This window comes from Desmodus rotundus, chromosome 10 (genome assembly GCF_022682495.2).
Source record: "Desmodus rotundus isolate HL8 chromosome 10, HLdesRot8A.1, whole genome shotgun sequence".
Classification (NCBI taxonomy): domain Eukaryota; kingdom Metazoa; phylum Chordata; class Mammalia; order Chiroptera; family Phyllostomidae; genus Desmodus; species Desmodus rotundus.
In genome coordinates this window covers 85,673,945-85,691,131 of record NC_071396.1, presented here as the reverse complement: position 1 = coordinate 85,691,131, position 17,187 = coordinate 85,673,945, and the positions used below count along the sequence as shown (strand labels likewise).

Sequence of the window (17,187 nt, the reverse complement as noted above, 5' to 3'; positions counted from 1 at the left end):
CTTTGCCAGATTAGGGAAGTTCTCCTTTATTATTTGTTCAAATAAGTTTTCAATTTGTTCTTCTTTCTCTTCTCCTTCTGGTACCCCTATAATTCGGATGTTGGAATGTTTAAAGATGTCCTGGAGGTTCCTAAACCTCTCCTCATTTTTTTGAACTCTTGTTTCTTCATTCTTTTCTGGTTGGATGTTTCTTTCTTCCTTCTGATCCACACCGTTGATTTGAGTCCCAGTTTCCTTCGCATCACTATTGGTTCCCTGTACATTTTCCTTTGTTTCTTTTAGCATAGGCTTCATTTTTTCATCCGATTTTTGAACAGATTCAACCAATTCTGTGAGCATGTTGATAACCAGTGTTTTGAACTGTGCATCCAATAGGTTGGCTATCTCTTCCTCGCTTAGTTGTATTTTTTCTGGAGCTTTGATCTGTTCTTTCATTTGGGCCTTTTTTTTTTTTTTTTTTTTTTTTTGTCTTGGCATGCCTGTTACATAAAGGGGCAGAGCCTTAGGTGTTCACCTGGGCGGGGTAATGCTGGTCGCTGCACTGTGACGATGTACGTGGGGGAGGGATCCCATAGGAAGCAATTGCGCTGTTCCACTCTCTGCCAGATTTCAGTCACTTCCCCCACTACCCACAATCACATTGGGCCCCTCTGGTGCTGATTCCTGAGTGGGTGGGCTTGTGCACGCTCTAGGCCCCTGTAGGTCTCTCCAACAAACTCTCCTGTGAGGCTGGGAGTTTCTCCAACTGTCGCCTCAACCGCCATGGGTGTTTTCAGTCAGTGGTTTGAAGCTTTATTTCCCCGCGCTGGAACTCTGGGTTGTGTGGTCCATCACCAAGTCCACCAGCTGCTGCCTCGCAGGCCAGCTGCAGCTTTGCCCACTGTGCGACACAATCTGCCACCTCGCTGGGTCCGCCAGCCGCCGCCTTGCTGTGAGTCCTCTCTGCCCGGCTGCCCAGCTCCACCCCTCCTACAGGTCTGGATGAATGTTTCTTCTGTATCTACTTGGTTGGTGAACTTCCATACAGTTCAGTTTTCTGTCAGTTCTGGTTGTTTTTTGTTTTTAAGTTGTTGTTGTCCTTTTGGTTGTGCGAGGAGGCATAGTGTGTCTACCTACGCCTCCATCTTGGCCGGAAGTCCAGATATATTTCTTTAAAAAATATTTTAAAATGATTTTAGAGAGCAGAAGGGGAGTAAGAACAGAGAAAGGGAAACATTGATTTGTTGCTCCACCTATTTATGCAATCATTGATTGATTCTAATATGTGCCCTGAGCAGGGATTGAACCTACCACCTTGGCATATTGGAACATTGCTCTAACCAGCTGAGATACCCAACCAGGGAAAATTAGATACATTTCTTGAAAGACAAAACTACTTCCTCTTACATCTCATTGACCAGAATGGAATAATATGGCCATTCCTAGTTGCCACGGAGGCAAAGTGAGTACCTGGCAAGGGAAACAATGGTCATAGATGGCTCGGCTCAATCACAATGTACTGCCTGTGGCTGGGCAGAGTGTTGCCTGCCTCCCACTCCCAAATCAAAAACATTGGGGGTGTATTAGAAGTAAGGGGAGGGCTTTGTAATAGAAAGCTAATAATGTCTGCCTCAGGTTTTCAGTCACTTGCAAACAAAAGATTCCTGGCACTGTACTTATCAGCTACAATAAAATGGAATCTTTAACCAGTGTCCTTAAAGTTCCTGGAGGGAAAAACTTTTGAGCTGAGGAGTGGGACTGAGAACTCCCAAATAATTGTTAGAGAAAAGCCTAGAAAAGATTATTCTTGGGTGAAACTGATAACACCATATCTGAAGTTCTGTGCTTCTCTTCCAAAGTGAAACGCCTCTCTTCCTCCATCTCAGCGTGCCTCCCTTCCTCCTCAGCACACTGCCTCATTTAGGTTTCCTGCATGTACTCTATTCTACTCTACTGTAGCACTTCCCCGCTGCCGTGTAAATACTTCTTTTTCTTGTCTATTTCCTTAAGGAGATGGTGATGCTAGAAGAAGAAATCATGATTTCATTTTAGTTATCTTTAGTTCTCTGGAACCTCTGTAGTATCTGTTTTTTGGGTTTTTTGTTTGCTTGGGTTTTTTTTTTTTTTAACAATTTATGAGAGTCATTTAAAACAACGAGTGAGATAGTTTTAAGGCAAAGTTGAAAGTTTTGACTAGCAAAGAAACAATAACAATCTGTCCTTTTTAGATTTAGACAGATTATTATTTGCACAGACAGTGAAAGCAAGATTAGCTGAAAGTATCTTGATATTCTGTTTCACACACCAGAAGGATGACACTGAAACAAAAGGAACCGGATGACTGCACTGTGAATTGTGGACCGCCTTGGTGCTGAGGGGCTGATGCCATGCTGCATCTAGGCCTTTTCAGAGTCTGCAGCTGTACAGAAGGGGGTGGGGTTGGTGGGAAGCAGAAAGCCTTAATCACAACCCAAGAAGGAATGAGAAATTGTCTTCGTCCTTGGAAGTCCGGGAACTGAGTGGCAAATGACCTTGTAGCAGCTACTTACAAACCCTTAGTGCTCTTGTGTTCTGGGAGGATCACGAGGTGTTCTGCCAAGGCTCAGATCAGCTGCTGTTCAAGCCTTGCTTGTGTGGCCTATGTAGATATGCCCAAGGTTGTCCAGTGCTGGCATGACGCTATTCCCTACACTCAGGTTGCTGAAAGGAACAAGATGCTCTCTCTTGACTATTTTTTAAAAATGTGTTTGAGAGAGAGAGAGAGAGAGAGAGAGAGAGAGAGAGAAATTAATTTGCTGTTCCACCCATCATCCATGCATTCACTGGTTGCCTCTTGTATGTGACCTGACCAGAGATTGAACCCACAATCTTGGTGTATGGGGATGATGCTCTAATGAACCGAACCACCAGACCAGGGCTTGACTAGATCTTTAAGAGGGCTTCAAGGACCATGATTCAGAATAGAGCCCACATAGTGGGGCTCAGAAAGGTGGTGTTTCCAAGAGGTGTCAGCCCTTGCCCTCAAAAGAGGAAAACCTCATTGTGGTTTCCACTTACTCTCTTAGAAAGAATTAGGAACTATAGAACAGAATCCCAGTAAAGGGTTTTGTAAAATTTTGCAACATGTTTAAGTTCCTTAAGTGTTTCTGTTTGATGATCTTTTCTGTTTTCCAACATTAATTACATGTAAAAACTCTAAAAGTAAAGTAAAACAAAACAAAAATGCCTTGAGATAGCCTTTAGAGTCACCAAAGAGGGAAAGGTAATAAAAGCAGCCAAGAAGATTGGTGGCAGCCAAGTAGAGGACTGAAAAAGTTGGACTTCTGGATCCTCCTAAATGAAGAAAGAAAGAGGATCAGAGTTAGGATCAGGAGTTCTAGAGAGATGAAATTGGGGTCACAGTACAAAGTAGTGCTATACCATCAGCTGTGCCCTAACTTGCTCTCACATTTACAAATTGATCAGAGGCTGAGGGCACTTTGCAGAGGGCACTTTCCTGAATGAGGAGGAGAACCAAAGCCTGAACTTGCGATGCTTCTGGAAGACTGGACCTACCTTAAACAACAGGACTCTTGTGTGGTTTCTGATGCCTGACATGTGACCTAGCAAAGGCACCAATGAGGCCAGCACAATCCATTCATTTATTCAACAAATATTTATTAAGTTCTCTATAAACCCAGCTGCCAGCATCCTATGACTAGGTGGGGATACTATGTTGAACAAGACGGACAAGTTTCCTGCCCTTTTAGGGCATCCAAAAACAACAAAACAGAAAGAGAAACATGGAAATGAATAAATCGAATTACTTTTAATACTATTACATAGGGTGGGAAGGCTCCCAGGAGGAAAGGTTGTCAGTGAAGCTAAGGATCCTGGCCCAAGGTGAGCCTAAGCTGAGTTCAGACAGGGAAGGTAGGGGACAGGCAGAAGTTTTTATGTTATACTTAAGGCAGTGGCCTTTATTCTATTTTAAAGATTTTATTTATTTATTTATTTATTTATTTATTTATTTATTTATCTATTCATTCATTTATTTTAGAGAGAGGGGAAGAGAAGGAGAAAGGAGAGAAACATCGATGTGAGAGAATCGTAACCTGACTATGACTGTTCGCTGTGCAGAAAATCGCCCAATCAACTGAGCCACACTGGCCAGGGCTCGAAAGTCTTTAAATAGGAAATAAAGTAGTCTGATTTACGTTATTAAATGATCACTTCAGCAGCTGTTTCGTGGTGTAAAATAGCCAGCCTAAATTAGTCAGATGACCATGAATTCTACAACTTTAACATGAGATTATTCCCAAAGCTCCAACATGTCTCACCTTGTTTCCCTAATAGATAAATTGGTCAAAATAAAGTTCTGTAGTATAGCCAGTGGGAGCCAAAGGTTGGAGTCATGCATTGGTTTCAAATCTTGCTTCCCGCTGTTACGAGTTCTTGGCAGGTTATTTAATGTGCATTCGTTAGCAGTAAAATGGGGATAATAAAAGTTCCTAAGCACAGGGTTGTGAAAATTAATGGCAGTATATGTGAAGCTTGGTGATAGTGCCTGGCACCATGTAGTAAGCATTTATAAATATAAGCTTTTATTACTTCTCTCAGAGGATTACTGTGAAGATCACATGAGAAAATGCATGTGAAAGGGTTTGTGAAACCATAAAGACTATCTTAATGGCAGAATTGTCTCTTTCTTCAACTTGTCTTTTAAGCGGAACACAGAACGTTGGGCTACCCGAGGAAAGAGGCACCAGGCCAAACCCAGACTCAAAGCCGTCATTGTCGTAGGGCCGCCCCTCCCCCACGTGGAGCACATCTCCACGGCAACGCGGGGCTTCGCCTCCCTCCGCCTCCTGGGGCCCGCAGACCGGAAGCAGCCCGCGCCGGGGGCTTCTGGGAAACAGCTTGTGAGTGGCGTTTCTGCGTCTGACTTGCACAGCGAAGCTGCTGCGGTTCCCGAGCCGGAGGTTTGCGCCAGAGTGGAGGAAAGGGTGTGCGGGGTACGCTGGGGTAGGGGCAGCGGACGGTCTGGAAGGAGCCAGCGAAGAGACCTGGCAGAGACCTTCCTCGAGTTCCCGGGCGGTGCGGGGTCTAGGCCGCGGTGTTCACGCCTAGCAGTTGCAGCGCGTGGAGGGGTAGACGAAGGGCCAGATAGGGCTTTCTGCACCCTCTGAAGGCCTTTCTTTTCCCTTGTCCTCCTCGACCCTTGTCTTTCCCTTCCCCCATCAGCCGGTTTTGTTCTCTTCCCAGGCCCTGGCATCTCGCGGAGAGTTCTGGGAGTCGGTTCGGGCGGAGGTGGAGAAGGGCGGGCCTTGCTCGAGAGCTGCCGGGACTTGTAGTTCCCTCGGCCTCGAGGGAAGTGCTGTGGCCCTTCTGTTAACGTGCCAGAGTGGCCTTCGATCGGGTGAAATCTGTGGCTATGAGTGCTGCGAGGACGGGGAAATCGGGGCGGAGCGGGGTTCGCAGCAGCACTGAGCGGGAGTGAGCTAGGGAGAACACCCGAAGGAGGCTACCCACACAAACTCTGTCGGGACCACGGGCCTGCCCTCTCGGCAACTCACGCATGTTCCATGAGCAGGGTGCTGTTTAAGAACATAAAAGAGAAATTTCTTTTATATAGAATGCTCGAACCGTTGACAAGGTAGGAATAAGAACGAACAAATCTGTCGGTTAAGCCTTAGTGTAAGGCTGCCACACTCCAGAGTACTTAAACTTCTATGTATTACCTGTCTGATACGGTCTTTTCTGATCCTAGTTTTCATCTTGATAGGGTTATAATAAGTTTTTTGAAATTAATTGCTTTTCAGATTCTGGGCCCTGAGTAGATACATTGGGTAGCTGCATGGTCCATCCCTAGTGTGTGTTGTAAGCAGTGGCGTGGGCATGACTGTGCAGTTACTGAGGAAATGATCAGAAGTAGCGCAAGGTCTCCCTTCGGAAGAAGCTGGGAGGACTGTGAGTCATCAGTGTAAGGACAAGATCGTGGGTGATTGCAAGAAGTCAAGGTGGTTATGAGAGTGCCTTTCATAGAATTTTCTGGGATTAATGCCTGCAGATTTAAATGTAATTATGTTGCGATGAGTGACTGAATAATAATTACATTCTATGGCACTAGAGGCTATTTTTTTTCCAATATTACGTTACCTGTTCCTGAGCAAGTGAATAACTTTTCACATATATTTTAAGTGTAGGGAGTTCTTAAACATTTAAAAAAAAATTTTAACTTAAAAAATTTTTTGCTTTAAATTTTTTTTTCTAAGGAGGTCATAGAAAAGCATCCTTGTTTTTGAGTTGATCTACGTGTGTCAGGGAACACTAGTCTTGAGTTGCAGATAATGTGTTTCAGAATCAGCTGGGCTGGATTCTTACTTGGATTTTTTTGATTTTTGAAATAGGGTGTGTTGATTTTTATAGGTCAGACTTTTCCTCCAAAAGGCCAGGTAGTTTCCTGGCTGGTGTGGCTCAGTGGATTGAGCTCCAGCCTGCTCACTGAAAGGTCGGTGGTTCGATTCCCAGTCAGGGCACATGCTTGGGTTGTGGGTCAGGTCCCCAGTTGGGGGCCTGCAACCAATTGCTGGCACATCCATATTTCTCACCCCCTCTTCCCTTCTCTCTAAAAGTAAATAAATAAAATCTTAAAAAAAAAAAAAAAAAAAGGCCAGATAGTGAATATTAGGTTTTTCAGGCCACATCGTTTCTGTGGCAACAGTTCAACTCTGCCATTGTAGGGTGAACTGTGAACAAATAAAATAATTTAGGGACACAGACATTTTAATTTCATATTTTCACATGTCATGAAGTGTTCTTTTAATTTTTTTCAACCATGTGAAAACTATTCTTAATACAAGTATTATACAAAAACAGAAAACAGGCCAGATTTGGCCCTGAGCTGTAGTTTGCCAGCTTCTGGTGGTTTATTGATTGGAATTTTTAACTCAGTGAAAGGAGAAATGTCTTTACTTCCTTTTATCTCAGTGTATGTCCAGATTCTTAGGATATTTGGTCATTTTTATGTTTTTTTATTTTTTATTTTTTTATTTTTTGTGCCTTAGGATTGCCTGTGAAGAAAACAAGGTATTTCCCTGAGGCTTGATAATCCTGCCTGCCTTGATTGTTTTTTCTTGAGGTATTTATAAATCAGGATGTCTGCACAGTCAGTGGAAGAAGATTCGATACTTATCATCCCAACTCCAGATGAAGAGGAAAAGATTCTGAGAGTGAAGTTGGAGGAGGATCCTGATGGTGAAGAGGGATCAAGTATTCCCTGGAACCATCTCCCTGATCCAGAGGTTTTCCGACAGCGATTCAGGCAGTTTGGATACCAGGATTCACCTGGGCCCCGTGAAGCTGTGAGCCAGCTTCGAGAACTTTGCCGTCTATGGCTCCGGCCAGAGACACACACAAAAGAACAAATCTTGGAGCTAGTAGTGCTGGAGCAGTTTGTTGCCATCCTCCCCAAGGAGCTTCAGACTTGGGTTCGAGAGCATAATCCAGAGAATGGAGAGGAGGCAGTGACGGTGCTGGAGGATTTAGAGAGTGAACTAGATGACCCTGGACAGCCGGTGAGCCTGCTTGTGTCACTTCCTGGGTCAGAAACACTGGCATACCAGTAGGGAATTCACTCAGCTGCAGTATATGTTTTATATGGTTTCTTTTACGTGCAGCTAGTTCTGGTTCTCATCAAATTCCCTACCAACTGAACCCAATCTTATTTTCAGGTTTCTCTCCGTCGACGAAAACGGGAGGTGCTGGTAGAGGAGATTGTATCTCAAGAAGAAGCTCAGGGATTACCAAGTTCTGAGCTCGATGCTGTGGAAAACCAGCTGAAGTGGGCATCCTGGGAGCTTCATTCCCTAAGGCACTGTGGTGAGGACCAGAATTGCACGTGGGTAGAGGATGAAAGAGTGTGGGCCTTTTGTCCAGGACCCTGTGCTTATTCTTGTGTGTGTGTGTGTGTGTGTGTGTGTGTGTGTGTGTGTGAGAGAGTGTGAGATCCCGAGGCCGGACACATTGTAGGAGCTTGATTCTTACAGCATTTGCTTTGTTGACCTCAGGTCTCTTATTCCTAGTCATCAACATCAACCTTTTCTTCCCTTTCACCTCTCTTGAAGACCTCCCCATTTCAGGCTGGCTGGCATTTGCCATACTCTGAGCCAGTACCTACCTGGGGACCAGGTCCCTGTATTTTGCACACTGTATTGCATATTTGTCATCTGTTCCATGTCCTTTCAGTCTCCTGTCTAATCTTACTGGTACAATAAACTTACCTGAAGCCTCTCCAAGTCTGTTTTCTTTATTTGTTGTTTATTACTGACATTTTTCTGAATTTTCTGTTTTTTTTTCTTTTCAATATCCTATCTAGAGGCATTTTTTTCTAAGAAGGTTCTTCTGTAGAAATGGTATTTGGGTAAAGCTATTCACCTTTTCTATGTACTTATGCAAAAATAGGCTGCCTAGCTATAATAAGCTTTAAATAAGAGAAAAACTAGACTAGTCTTTCCCAATATATTGGTGGTTAATGCCACTTATTTGTACTCTGTGATACAACGCAGTTTATTCCTAAAACTGTTGGATATCTTTTTTCATATTTATGTGAATTGAAATGAAATTTTGTTTGAGACTACTTTGGGGATCATTCCTTGAGGTAGTTGGAGATGGAGCTGGAGTGTCACAGAATGAGGTCTGAGCAGATGGGGGAGGAGGCAGTATGCTGATAAATCAGAACTTCTGATGTGGGGGCTGAAGTCTACTGAGAATCTGCAATTTTAATGTTTCATAGGACATTCTTCTGTGCAGTAAAGTTTGCAAACCACTATCCCTGGTTTGGAGGTGGCATTTTCTTGTATAGAAAACTTCTCCCCTGCCTGAATTTTAGAATACCTTTCACCTATCTTTGAGTACTTCATTTCAGCAGTCTGGTCCCTACTGCACTTGAGAAGTTACTACTTACTGTGCCATTTGTCTCCACTTAACCTTCCCACGCCTCTGCTCTTCAAGTCTCCAGGTCTCGATAGTTCCCTCCACCCCTTCAGTCTCTCTTCTTCAGCCTTCTCCCCTGACTTTATCCCTTTCTTAATCATTTATTGTAGGCTACTCACTACCACTTTTCTGAGCGCTGCTGCTCACCCTGTAGTAACTGTCTTGCCTTTTCAAGACTTGATGTTTCAGGAAATGAGGCTTGTTCCCATGGCTGTCCGCAGATGGTGCTGGTAATTCAGGCTTTTCTTTCCCTGGACTCTTCTAACTGTGACTGAGGAATAAGAAGTCATCTCGATGCCCTGAGAAATACCTAACAGGGCAAGCTTCTTTGCAGGAACACTTTGATTTATGAAGGGCATATTGAATTTGTAAGTGTCGTGACCTGAGTTCAGACAGCATGCTCCCAGCTTATCTCCAGCCCCTCCTTGTCGGGACTGCTCCTGTGTTAGAATCTTGGCTGTGATCTGCTTTGTCTTGCTTATTTCAAAAATAGTCACCTTCTGACTGATTGATTATTTTTTACACCATTGTATTTTCATGTAATTTCTCCCTTTTTCAAAGCAAAAGAATATTATAATGATTTTCTAATGGTCAACCTTATTTTATTTTTCTTCTTTCAAAGTTCCATCCAGACCTAGTTGCATCACTGTCGCTGTCTTCCCAACAGTCTTAAAATCTCCCATCTTTCTGTACTTTGTTTCCTCGTTTCCATCTATAACCCACTAACGTATGTTACTACTTGTATTCATATTTAACTGTTTAACCTCTCATTATGTTATTTACCTCACTAGCCTCGTAGTCAGTCATTTCATTTTTTTCTCTCTTAAGGTAGGCCACCGTAACACCACTTTTCAGAGTGCTGGAATAGATGTATGCGAGCTATCTATTTTACTTTTAAGTCCATTAAAATTTTTTTTCTTGCAGGTTCCTTTCTCTCAGAATAGAAAACGAGTGATATTTACATTTTCTGTTTATTTCAGATGATGATGCTAGGACTGAAAATGGAGCATTAGCTCCAAAGCAGGAGATTCCTTCAGCAGTAGAATCTCATGAAGTTCCTGGCACTCTCAATATAGGTGTTCCTCAGATTTTTAAATATGGAGAAGCCTGTTTCCCTAAGGGCAGGTTTGAAAGAAAGAGAAATCCTTCTAGAAAGAAACAACATATATGTGATGAATGCGGAAAACACTTCAGTCAGGGCTCAGCCCTTATTCTTCATCAAAGAATCCACAGCGGAGAGAAACCCTACGGATGCGTTGAATGTGGGAAGGCGTTCAGCAGAAGTTCTATCCTTGTGCAACACCAGAGGGTCCATACTGGAGAAAAACCTTACAAATGTCTTGAATGTGGAAAAGCCTTTAGCCAGAATTCTGGGCTTATTAATCATCAGAGAATCCATACTGGGGAGAAACCTTACGAATGTGTTCAGTGTGGGAAATCCTATAGTCAAAGCTCAAATCTTTTTAGACATCAGCGAAGACACAATGCAGAAAAACTTCTGAATGTTGTGAAAGTTTAAGAAATGTAAAAAAAGTCAGCACTCAGGTCTTTTTCTTCAGAAATGAAGACAAAATCAAAAACATGGAATGATACATAGTAGTTTGGTTTCCCTATAAGAATGTTAGAAAATCCATTGGGAAATGTAGAAAATTGTCACTCACCGTCATTATTTCATCTTGAAAGAAATGGTATCATACCTGCCTAGAAACTGAAATTTTAACCTTAATTCAGGTGTTAATGCCTAAATCTTCCATGTGATGTTTATATTCTTTTTGTTTTTTCCAAATAATCTCAATTCTTTGTCCCCCTTCTTACAATTTTCTTTTGTAGACAAATAACATGAGTTCTGTGTTGATCATTGAGATGTTCTTTGCAAGGATACATTCCCTTCTACACTAAAAGTCAATATAGTAGTTACGAAGTCTGAAAACTGAAGCCATCTTCTCAAAATTTACTCTTCTATTTCTTTTGTACCCAATTTGGATATGCATTTCAGAAAATAGAAGATAAAGGATGGCTAAAAGCTTCGAAGTAAAATTAGAAGTGATGGTCATAAAACATCAAAAAGTGAATGGGACGCCTAGATTGGGAAAGATATAAAAATAACTTTGATTCAAGAGTTGAAGTACATTAAGAATTTATCTAAATGCAATTATCTGCCTGTAAGAACACTCAAAAAGGGCGCATCCTGTCTGTAATGTGGAGACATCCCACCAATGAAAGTAATGTTCTCCCATGGTTCATCAGAAGATGGGCCGTGTAAACAATACTCGTAAACTAGGAACGTAGAAATAACACTAGGGAGAATTTGCAGTGAATGACTGTGTTGAAGGGCAAATGTAAAAGGGTAATGATCTGTCTTGGATTTTAGAAAACAAAAGACTTGAAGATCCAATTCATTATCATTTTGCCTTCATTTTTGTTACGGAAAAAAAAAATCTCTGACCAGGTGGGTAACAAGTATCAGGTTTGCTATTTTATTTTTTGGTGAAAGAAAAGGGTTGAACACCAAGCTAACAAAGCAGCCATGTAGTCATTTGTTATTAAACTTTTTCTACCGACAAGGCACTGTGCTAGGTACTGTAACCCTGCCGTGAGTAGGTAGGTAATTCTTCCACTGTAAGTTTCTGGGGATTGGTGCAAAGCTGTTTCTTGTGAGTTAGCCTCTTGCCCACGTCTGAGCAGTCCTGGGGGAGGTCACCTCTGAAATTTTCAGAGCCATACTTCCCTTACCAGGGTGTTATATTTGGGGGAAAGGAAGACTCAGAGAGCTAGCCATCTCTCCAGCATTCTTCAGAGGTGAGTCCAAAGTTCTGTCACAGTTTGGAGGTTTGTGAGTTTAAAAAAAAAACTAATCAATCTAGAGATCTAGCATTGAGGGTGTACTTAACATGTTAAGTTGAAAGGATTGTTTTGTTTAAAAAAAAAAATAACTAGGTTATTGACAACTAGTATATTAACTATCAGAATTGATTGAAGTATTTTTTTTTAATTTTAAGTCTTAACACATTTTTTTAAATGTATAAAAGGAATACATTGTAGTGATAGGATTATATACTCCTTGGCTGAGAATCCCAAGTACTGTGGTTCTGCTGTTCAGTGGAAAACTCTGGAAGTTAAAATACAGAATCTGAGAAAAGGCGTTTTTGTAGTGGGCATCGTTGTGTGGAAAATGACCCGTGTGAATACAAGTATTTCACAGTTCCAGAGATTTGGGTTATAGCTGGTGCTTGGATCGAATACTAAAAATGGAAGGTGAAATTTGTGTGAGCCTGTGCAAAAGCATAGTGATAAACGCAAGGCCCGCTGGTGGGGAAGTGAGGCAGGTGGAGCTTGTTTATAGGTTTTCTGATAACAATTAATTATAAGAAATGTGCTTTATAGATTAAGATTTATTGAAGTATAAATATGTAGTAATGATATAATGTATTTTAAGTTATACAAGAAAATGTAGGGACTTCTGTTTGGGTCTGTTTTCTCTGTGGCTGAGAGGAAACAAGTCAGTGTCCAGTAAAGGTATAGACTCCTCTGCTCTAAGATAAAATGATCCTGCGTTTATTGATTGATTTATTTATAACTGACTTCTTTCCAAGTAGGCTTTGAGGTGGCATATTTGGAATTCTGCCGGGATGACAGGATTCTTATATCAGAGTAGGTAAGAAGGGATCAAGCTCTCAGTGACTGAAATTTCATGCTTTTTTTAGGTTTTGTGTCTTTTCTCTATACAAAGAAGCTTCCATGTGGTAGATTTGTCTTAAATGCCAAAGATGCTTGGTATAATGTGAGAGCTTAAAAAAATAGTATTAGAGTTGGCAAATACGTGTTTGTCTTGCCAGCTCTGATACCTGGGGGTGGTTTGGGAAGGATTCTGAGGCTAAGGCAAGGCTTTGTGGGGAAAACGGCTGGATCCAAAAGACTGGCTGATAGTACACAGGAAAAGGAAGTGGTCTGTGTACTGGCGGGCTCTGATGAGGTTATGTCCCCAGTAGACATACTAATTTAAAAAAACTCTTCAGTGATTTATGATTTCATCTCTCCCTTTATTTATACCCACACAGCTAACCAGCAGTTCTGGGGGCTGCCCAGCCTCTGATGAAGTGGTCATCTGGCAGTTGTCAAGCAATGGCATCTGTGTGGTTGGCAAACGAGCAGTCAGTGTTGTTGGCATGCACACTGCTGATACCTACCCAGTAGCCACTGAGCTTTTTGCTCATTACTGCTAAAGTTTTTTCTCGTGTTCTTGGCGTTTAAGCTTCCTATACTTAGAGCCAGTTGGCACTTGATCATTTAGCAGTACGTCTAGCAATTTATGTAAGTTGAAGGGAGGGTTATATGTATGGAAATAATCTGCATGCCAGGCATTGGACTAGAGACTGTACCTATCTCACTTAGATTTGTAGACTAGACAAGCAGGATTCAGAGACCGTGAGACTTGCATGTGGCCAAGTAGAGCTAAAATTCAAATCTAGTTCTGTGAACTCCACGGACGTATATTTTTCCACAATGCCATGAGTGGTGGCTGTTAAATCTTGATTTTAGGTTTTACCTTTTATGGTTCAGATGCTTTTATCTTTTATAGTTAACAATGTGAAAACTATTAAATATGCTTGTTTAAATTTTCTATAGTACAGAATGTAAAGTGAAAAAAAAGACATTCCTTCTTATGGTCTTACTCAGAAATAATAATTACTTGGTTTGTTATTCTTCCAGGACTAGGCATATACACATTTAAGCGACAATGTGTTAATAGCTGACACTTGTGGTTTCTATAAAGGCACTGTTTGAAGTGCTCTAGCATGGATTAACTCTTAATCCTCATAGCACCCATACAAGGTAGGTACATAATGCCATTTTACATGTACGCACTGAGATTGGCCTCCTCTCCTTCCCAATTTGATATAGACCTTGTTTTTCATGGCTACATATACTATTCCACTGCATGAATATACTCTAATTTATTTAACCAACCCCTGGATAATTTGGTTCTTTCCAGTTTTCTATTATAGATAAAGGTATAGTTAACATCCTTGTACATCTATCTTGCTGCCTGTGTGGGTACTTCTGTAGGATAAATAGAAGTGGAGTTTTGGGGTCTTACTGTGTACATTCAGCATTTTAAGAGATGCCACCCAAAAGATTGTAGCAATTTACAACTCCATCAACAGTGAGAGTGCCTATTGGCCTACACTCACCAATCCTGTATCCTCAAATATTTTTGCCTATATGATAGGCAAAATTTATTTCCTTTTTTTATTAATAAGGAGGAACATTTCTTCATTTGTTTATTGGCCACTTGCATTTCCTGTTGTGAATAGTGTTTGCCCATTTTAATTTTTTTAATTATGAGAGTATAAATGACTACCAGTTTATTGTACAAAGTGTAAATGATACACACAGGTATAAGAACAGAGACCCTTTTCTGTAGCATTTCCGGTCACATTCCACTGTCCGCAGTGTAGTGTACGTTCATCTAGTCCCCTTTCCGTACATATCCATATGAATATACATAGACATCTAAAAGCTGTTTTTACATGAATAGGATCACATATGTATTGTTCTGCAGCTTGCTTTGTGTGTCTCAAAAACCTATCCTGAGGATCTTATATTTCTTTAATGGTTGAATAGGATTCAATATTAAGAAAATACCATTACTGAACTGTTTTCTTATTTTTTTCCTCTTGCTATTACATTGCCAAAGTAAATCTTTTTCATATATTTTGTGCATGTGTGTGAATATTTCTTTAGGATGGAGTTGTATAGGGTGGATTGTTGCATCAAAGGTGTGCTCTCTGATAGACCCACCTTAGCCTTCCCATAGGCCTTCATAACTTTATATTTTACCAACTGTATGGAAAAGCTCATTTCCCCATATAGCCTTATTTACACGTGATAGTTTTATCAGATGAGGGGAAAAAAAAGAACCCTTAATTGCATTCCCTGATTAATGGTGAGGTTGAGGTTATTTTCATGTGTATTGGCCATTTATAGTTTCACCATGGGTTGTTCATATCCTTTACCTGCTTTCCTGTTGGGTTATGTGTGAATATATGTTTTTGTTTGTTCAGCATCTCTCCCCATCTTCTGGTAAGAGAAACCTTATTTATTGTGGGGAACCCATTCCCTGTGGCTTAGGTGAGTACCTGACCAGGTCTGGCCTTCCTGAGTTCTGCAGCTCCCTAGCCACAGCGATGAAAGAATAGGGATGTTACTGAAGCCAGGCTACAGAGAGCCCTCAACAGAACTTCTGTGGAAAATATTGGAAAGAAGGCTCTACGGAGACCCCACGAACTAAGGACTTTTGTAACCTGAATTTGTACCATGTGGAGTTTGAGGAGAAACTCAAAAGAGAACTGAGTTCTGATATCATTTTTCTGGAGGCCCTAGTCCAGCTGTGCCTAAAGCCTGCCCTACCTCCGGACTTTAACATTTTGTGAGCCAATAAAGTCCCTTTCTTGTTTAAGATAATTGAATTGGTTTTCTGTTCTGATTAATATAGGTTATTTGTATTTTCTTATTGATTTGTAGAAACCTCTGTAATTTTAAATTCTAGACTTACGTTTTATGCATTATATAGGTTAATAAAATTAGCATGGCCTTCCCTGATTTGGCCTCTCAACCTCTGCCATTTGTGACACCACTCTGTATACCAGGGGTCCTCCCACCCTCCACTTGGGAGCTGGGCGCACAACAGGAGGTGAGCAACCGATGGCTGGCCTGGGAGGGAAGCTTCATCCCCCTCCCCATCCCTTGCATTACTGCCTGAGCTCCATCCTCCTCCCCACTCCCCAGCCCTGCGGAAAAGTGGCTTCCAGGAAACCAGTCCTGGTGCCAGAATGGTTGGGACTGCTGCTCTATACCATACACCACGCGTGTATACTATATATACCAGCAGTAACTGAACATTGATGTTGGGAATATCTGTGGATGGAAAGCTTTTCACATCATCACGTCTTCAGGCATTTTTCTTCCTAGCCTTTGTTGGTAGGGCTTCGAGACGGGATTATGCTGCCGAGTCTGTGCTGCAAACACAGACTTCCAACCACTGCTCTTGCATTCCCTGAAGCATCTCCTGTATGTGATCCCTTGGAGTCCCTCTCCAGGACCTCCATCCATCCCCCTTCCTTCCCTTCCATGGTTCTTTGGGATCCTCATATTCTGCCCAGCCCTGTGGATTTGAAATTGCCCAGCCCAAGATCTGGGGTTTACATCTATTGCTCCTGGGTGTGGTGGTGGTGGTGGTGGAAACATGTATGTCATGGTAATAGTAAGGAGAAAATAAAGCAGGAAAGAAGGGATTAAAAAAAAGTCGAGGAGGAAAGCCATTGCAATTTAGCTAGGTTGTTCAGGGGAGGTTCACCAAGAAAGGTTTGGTGAAAGAAGAAGGGGTATAAGAAGAAAAGCTGAGACTAGAGGAAAGATCTCCCTGGCATGTGAACACAAGTATGAAGAACTGGGTGTGGGAACAATGCCTCATTTGTTGAAGAAACAACAAGGAAGCTAGTGTGTCTCCAACAGAATGATCACGGAGGAAAGTAGATGAGGCCAGAGGTTGTGGGCAGGGCCAGATCATGGGAGACCTGGTTAGCTATTGGTGGGACTATGACTTAAACTTTGAATGAGATAAGAAACATGACTAGTTGTTGAGAATAGAACAGAGTGTCCAGCTATCTTGTTTTTTTAAAGCCTCAAAAATACTTCTTTACATTATTTATGAAGGTAATAGGAAAGTTTAGAAATAAATAACTTAAAAAGATTAATCGAATTGATAAGCTTCTAGCCAGACAGATCAGGAAAATAAATAGAAGATAAAAATTATTCAGGAATGAGAGGTGCGATACAAACACATAAAAGTTTTGGTCAAACTGACCCATGTGGCTTGGTTGGGTGTTGTCTTGCAAAGTGAAAGGTCACCAGTTCGATTCCTGCTCAGGGCACAAGCCTAAATTGTGGGTTTGGTCCCTGTTTGGGCATGTGCAAGAGGCAATGGATTGACATTTCTCTCTTGCATCAATGTTTCTCTTACTTTCTCCCTCCTTTCCCCCTCTAAAAATAAATACATACATTTTTTTAAGTTCTAGTGAAGGTTATTAATCATCCTGCTGATTCCAATACTCATTTACTAGACATTGCTTGAGCCATCAGCAATATTGTGCATAATAGACATTTTCATTTGGCTTTAAGAACACCACGTGGGTTTTTTATACCTCTTGGGTGCTTCTCAGTCTCAATGCTGGT

The 17,187-nt window shown here is 41.6% G+C and overlaps 1 protein-coding gene across 4 annotated transcripts; it reads left to right on the top strand.

Moving 5' to 3' along the window:
- The first annotated feature begins 4,831 nt into the window (after positions 1–4,831).
- Positions 4,832–15,417, top strand: ZNF24 (zinc finger protein 24). Of its 4 annotated transcripts, XR_008425290.1 has the most exons (5): positions 4,832–4,973; positions 7,026–7,535; positions 7,692–7,839; positions 9,933–13,785; positions 15,018–15,417. XR_008425290.1 is itself a non-coding variant. In XM_053912667.1 (4 exons), exons 2-4 carry the CDS (start codon positions 7,116–7,118, stop codon positions 10,469–10,471), a joined length of 1,107 nt encoding a protein of 368 aa, XP_053768642.1. In that variant the 5' UTR covers positions 4,832–4,940; positions 7,026–7,115; the 3' UTR covers positions 10,472–15,417. The 4 variants fall into 4 exon arrangements, 3 of the variants coding, with proteins under 3 accessions (XP_053768642.1, XP_053768641.1, XP_071075641.1); XM_053912667.1 differs by having other exon boundaries at positions 4,832–4,940; positions 9,933–15,417; XM_053912666.1 differs by having other exon boundaries at positions 9,933–15,417.
- The last annotated feature ends 1,770 nt before the right edge of the window (positions 15,418–17,187 follow it).

Excerpts from the sequence above, each read along its gene's own strand:
- ZNF24 (XM_053912667.1), top strand. The coding sequence starts at position 7,116 with ATGTCTGCACAGTCAGTGGAAGAAGATTCGATACTTATCATCCCAACT. Across the intron at positions 7,536-7,691 it reads TAGATGACCCTGGACAGCCG|GTTTCTCTCCGTCGACGAAA; the intron begins GTGAGCCTGCTT and ends TCTTATTTTCAG. Across the intron at positions 7,840-9,932 it reads TCATTCCCTAAGGCACTGTG|ATGATGATGCTAGGACTGAA; the intron begins GTGAGGACCAGA and ends TGTTTATTTCAG.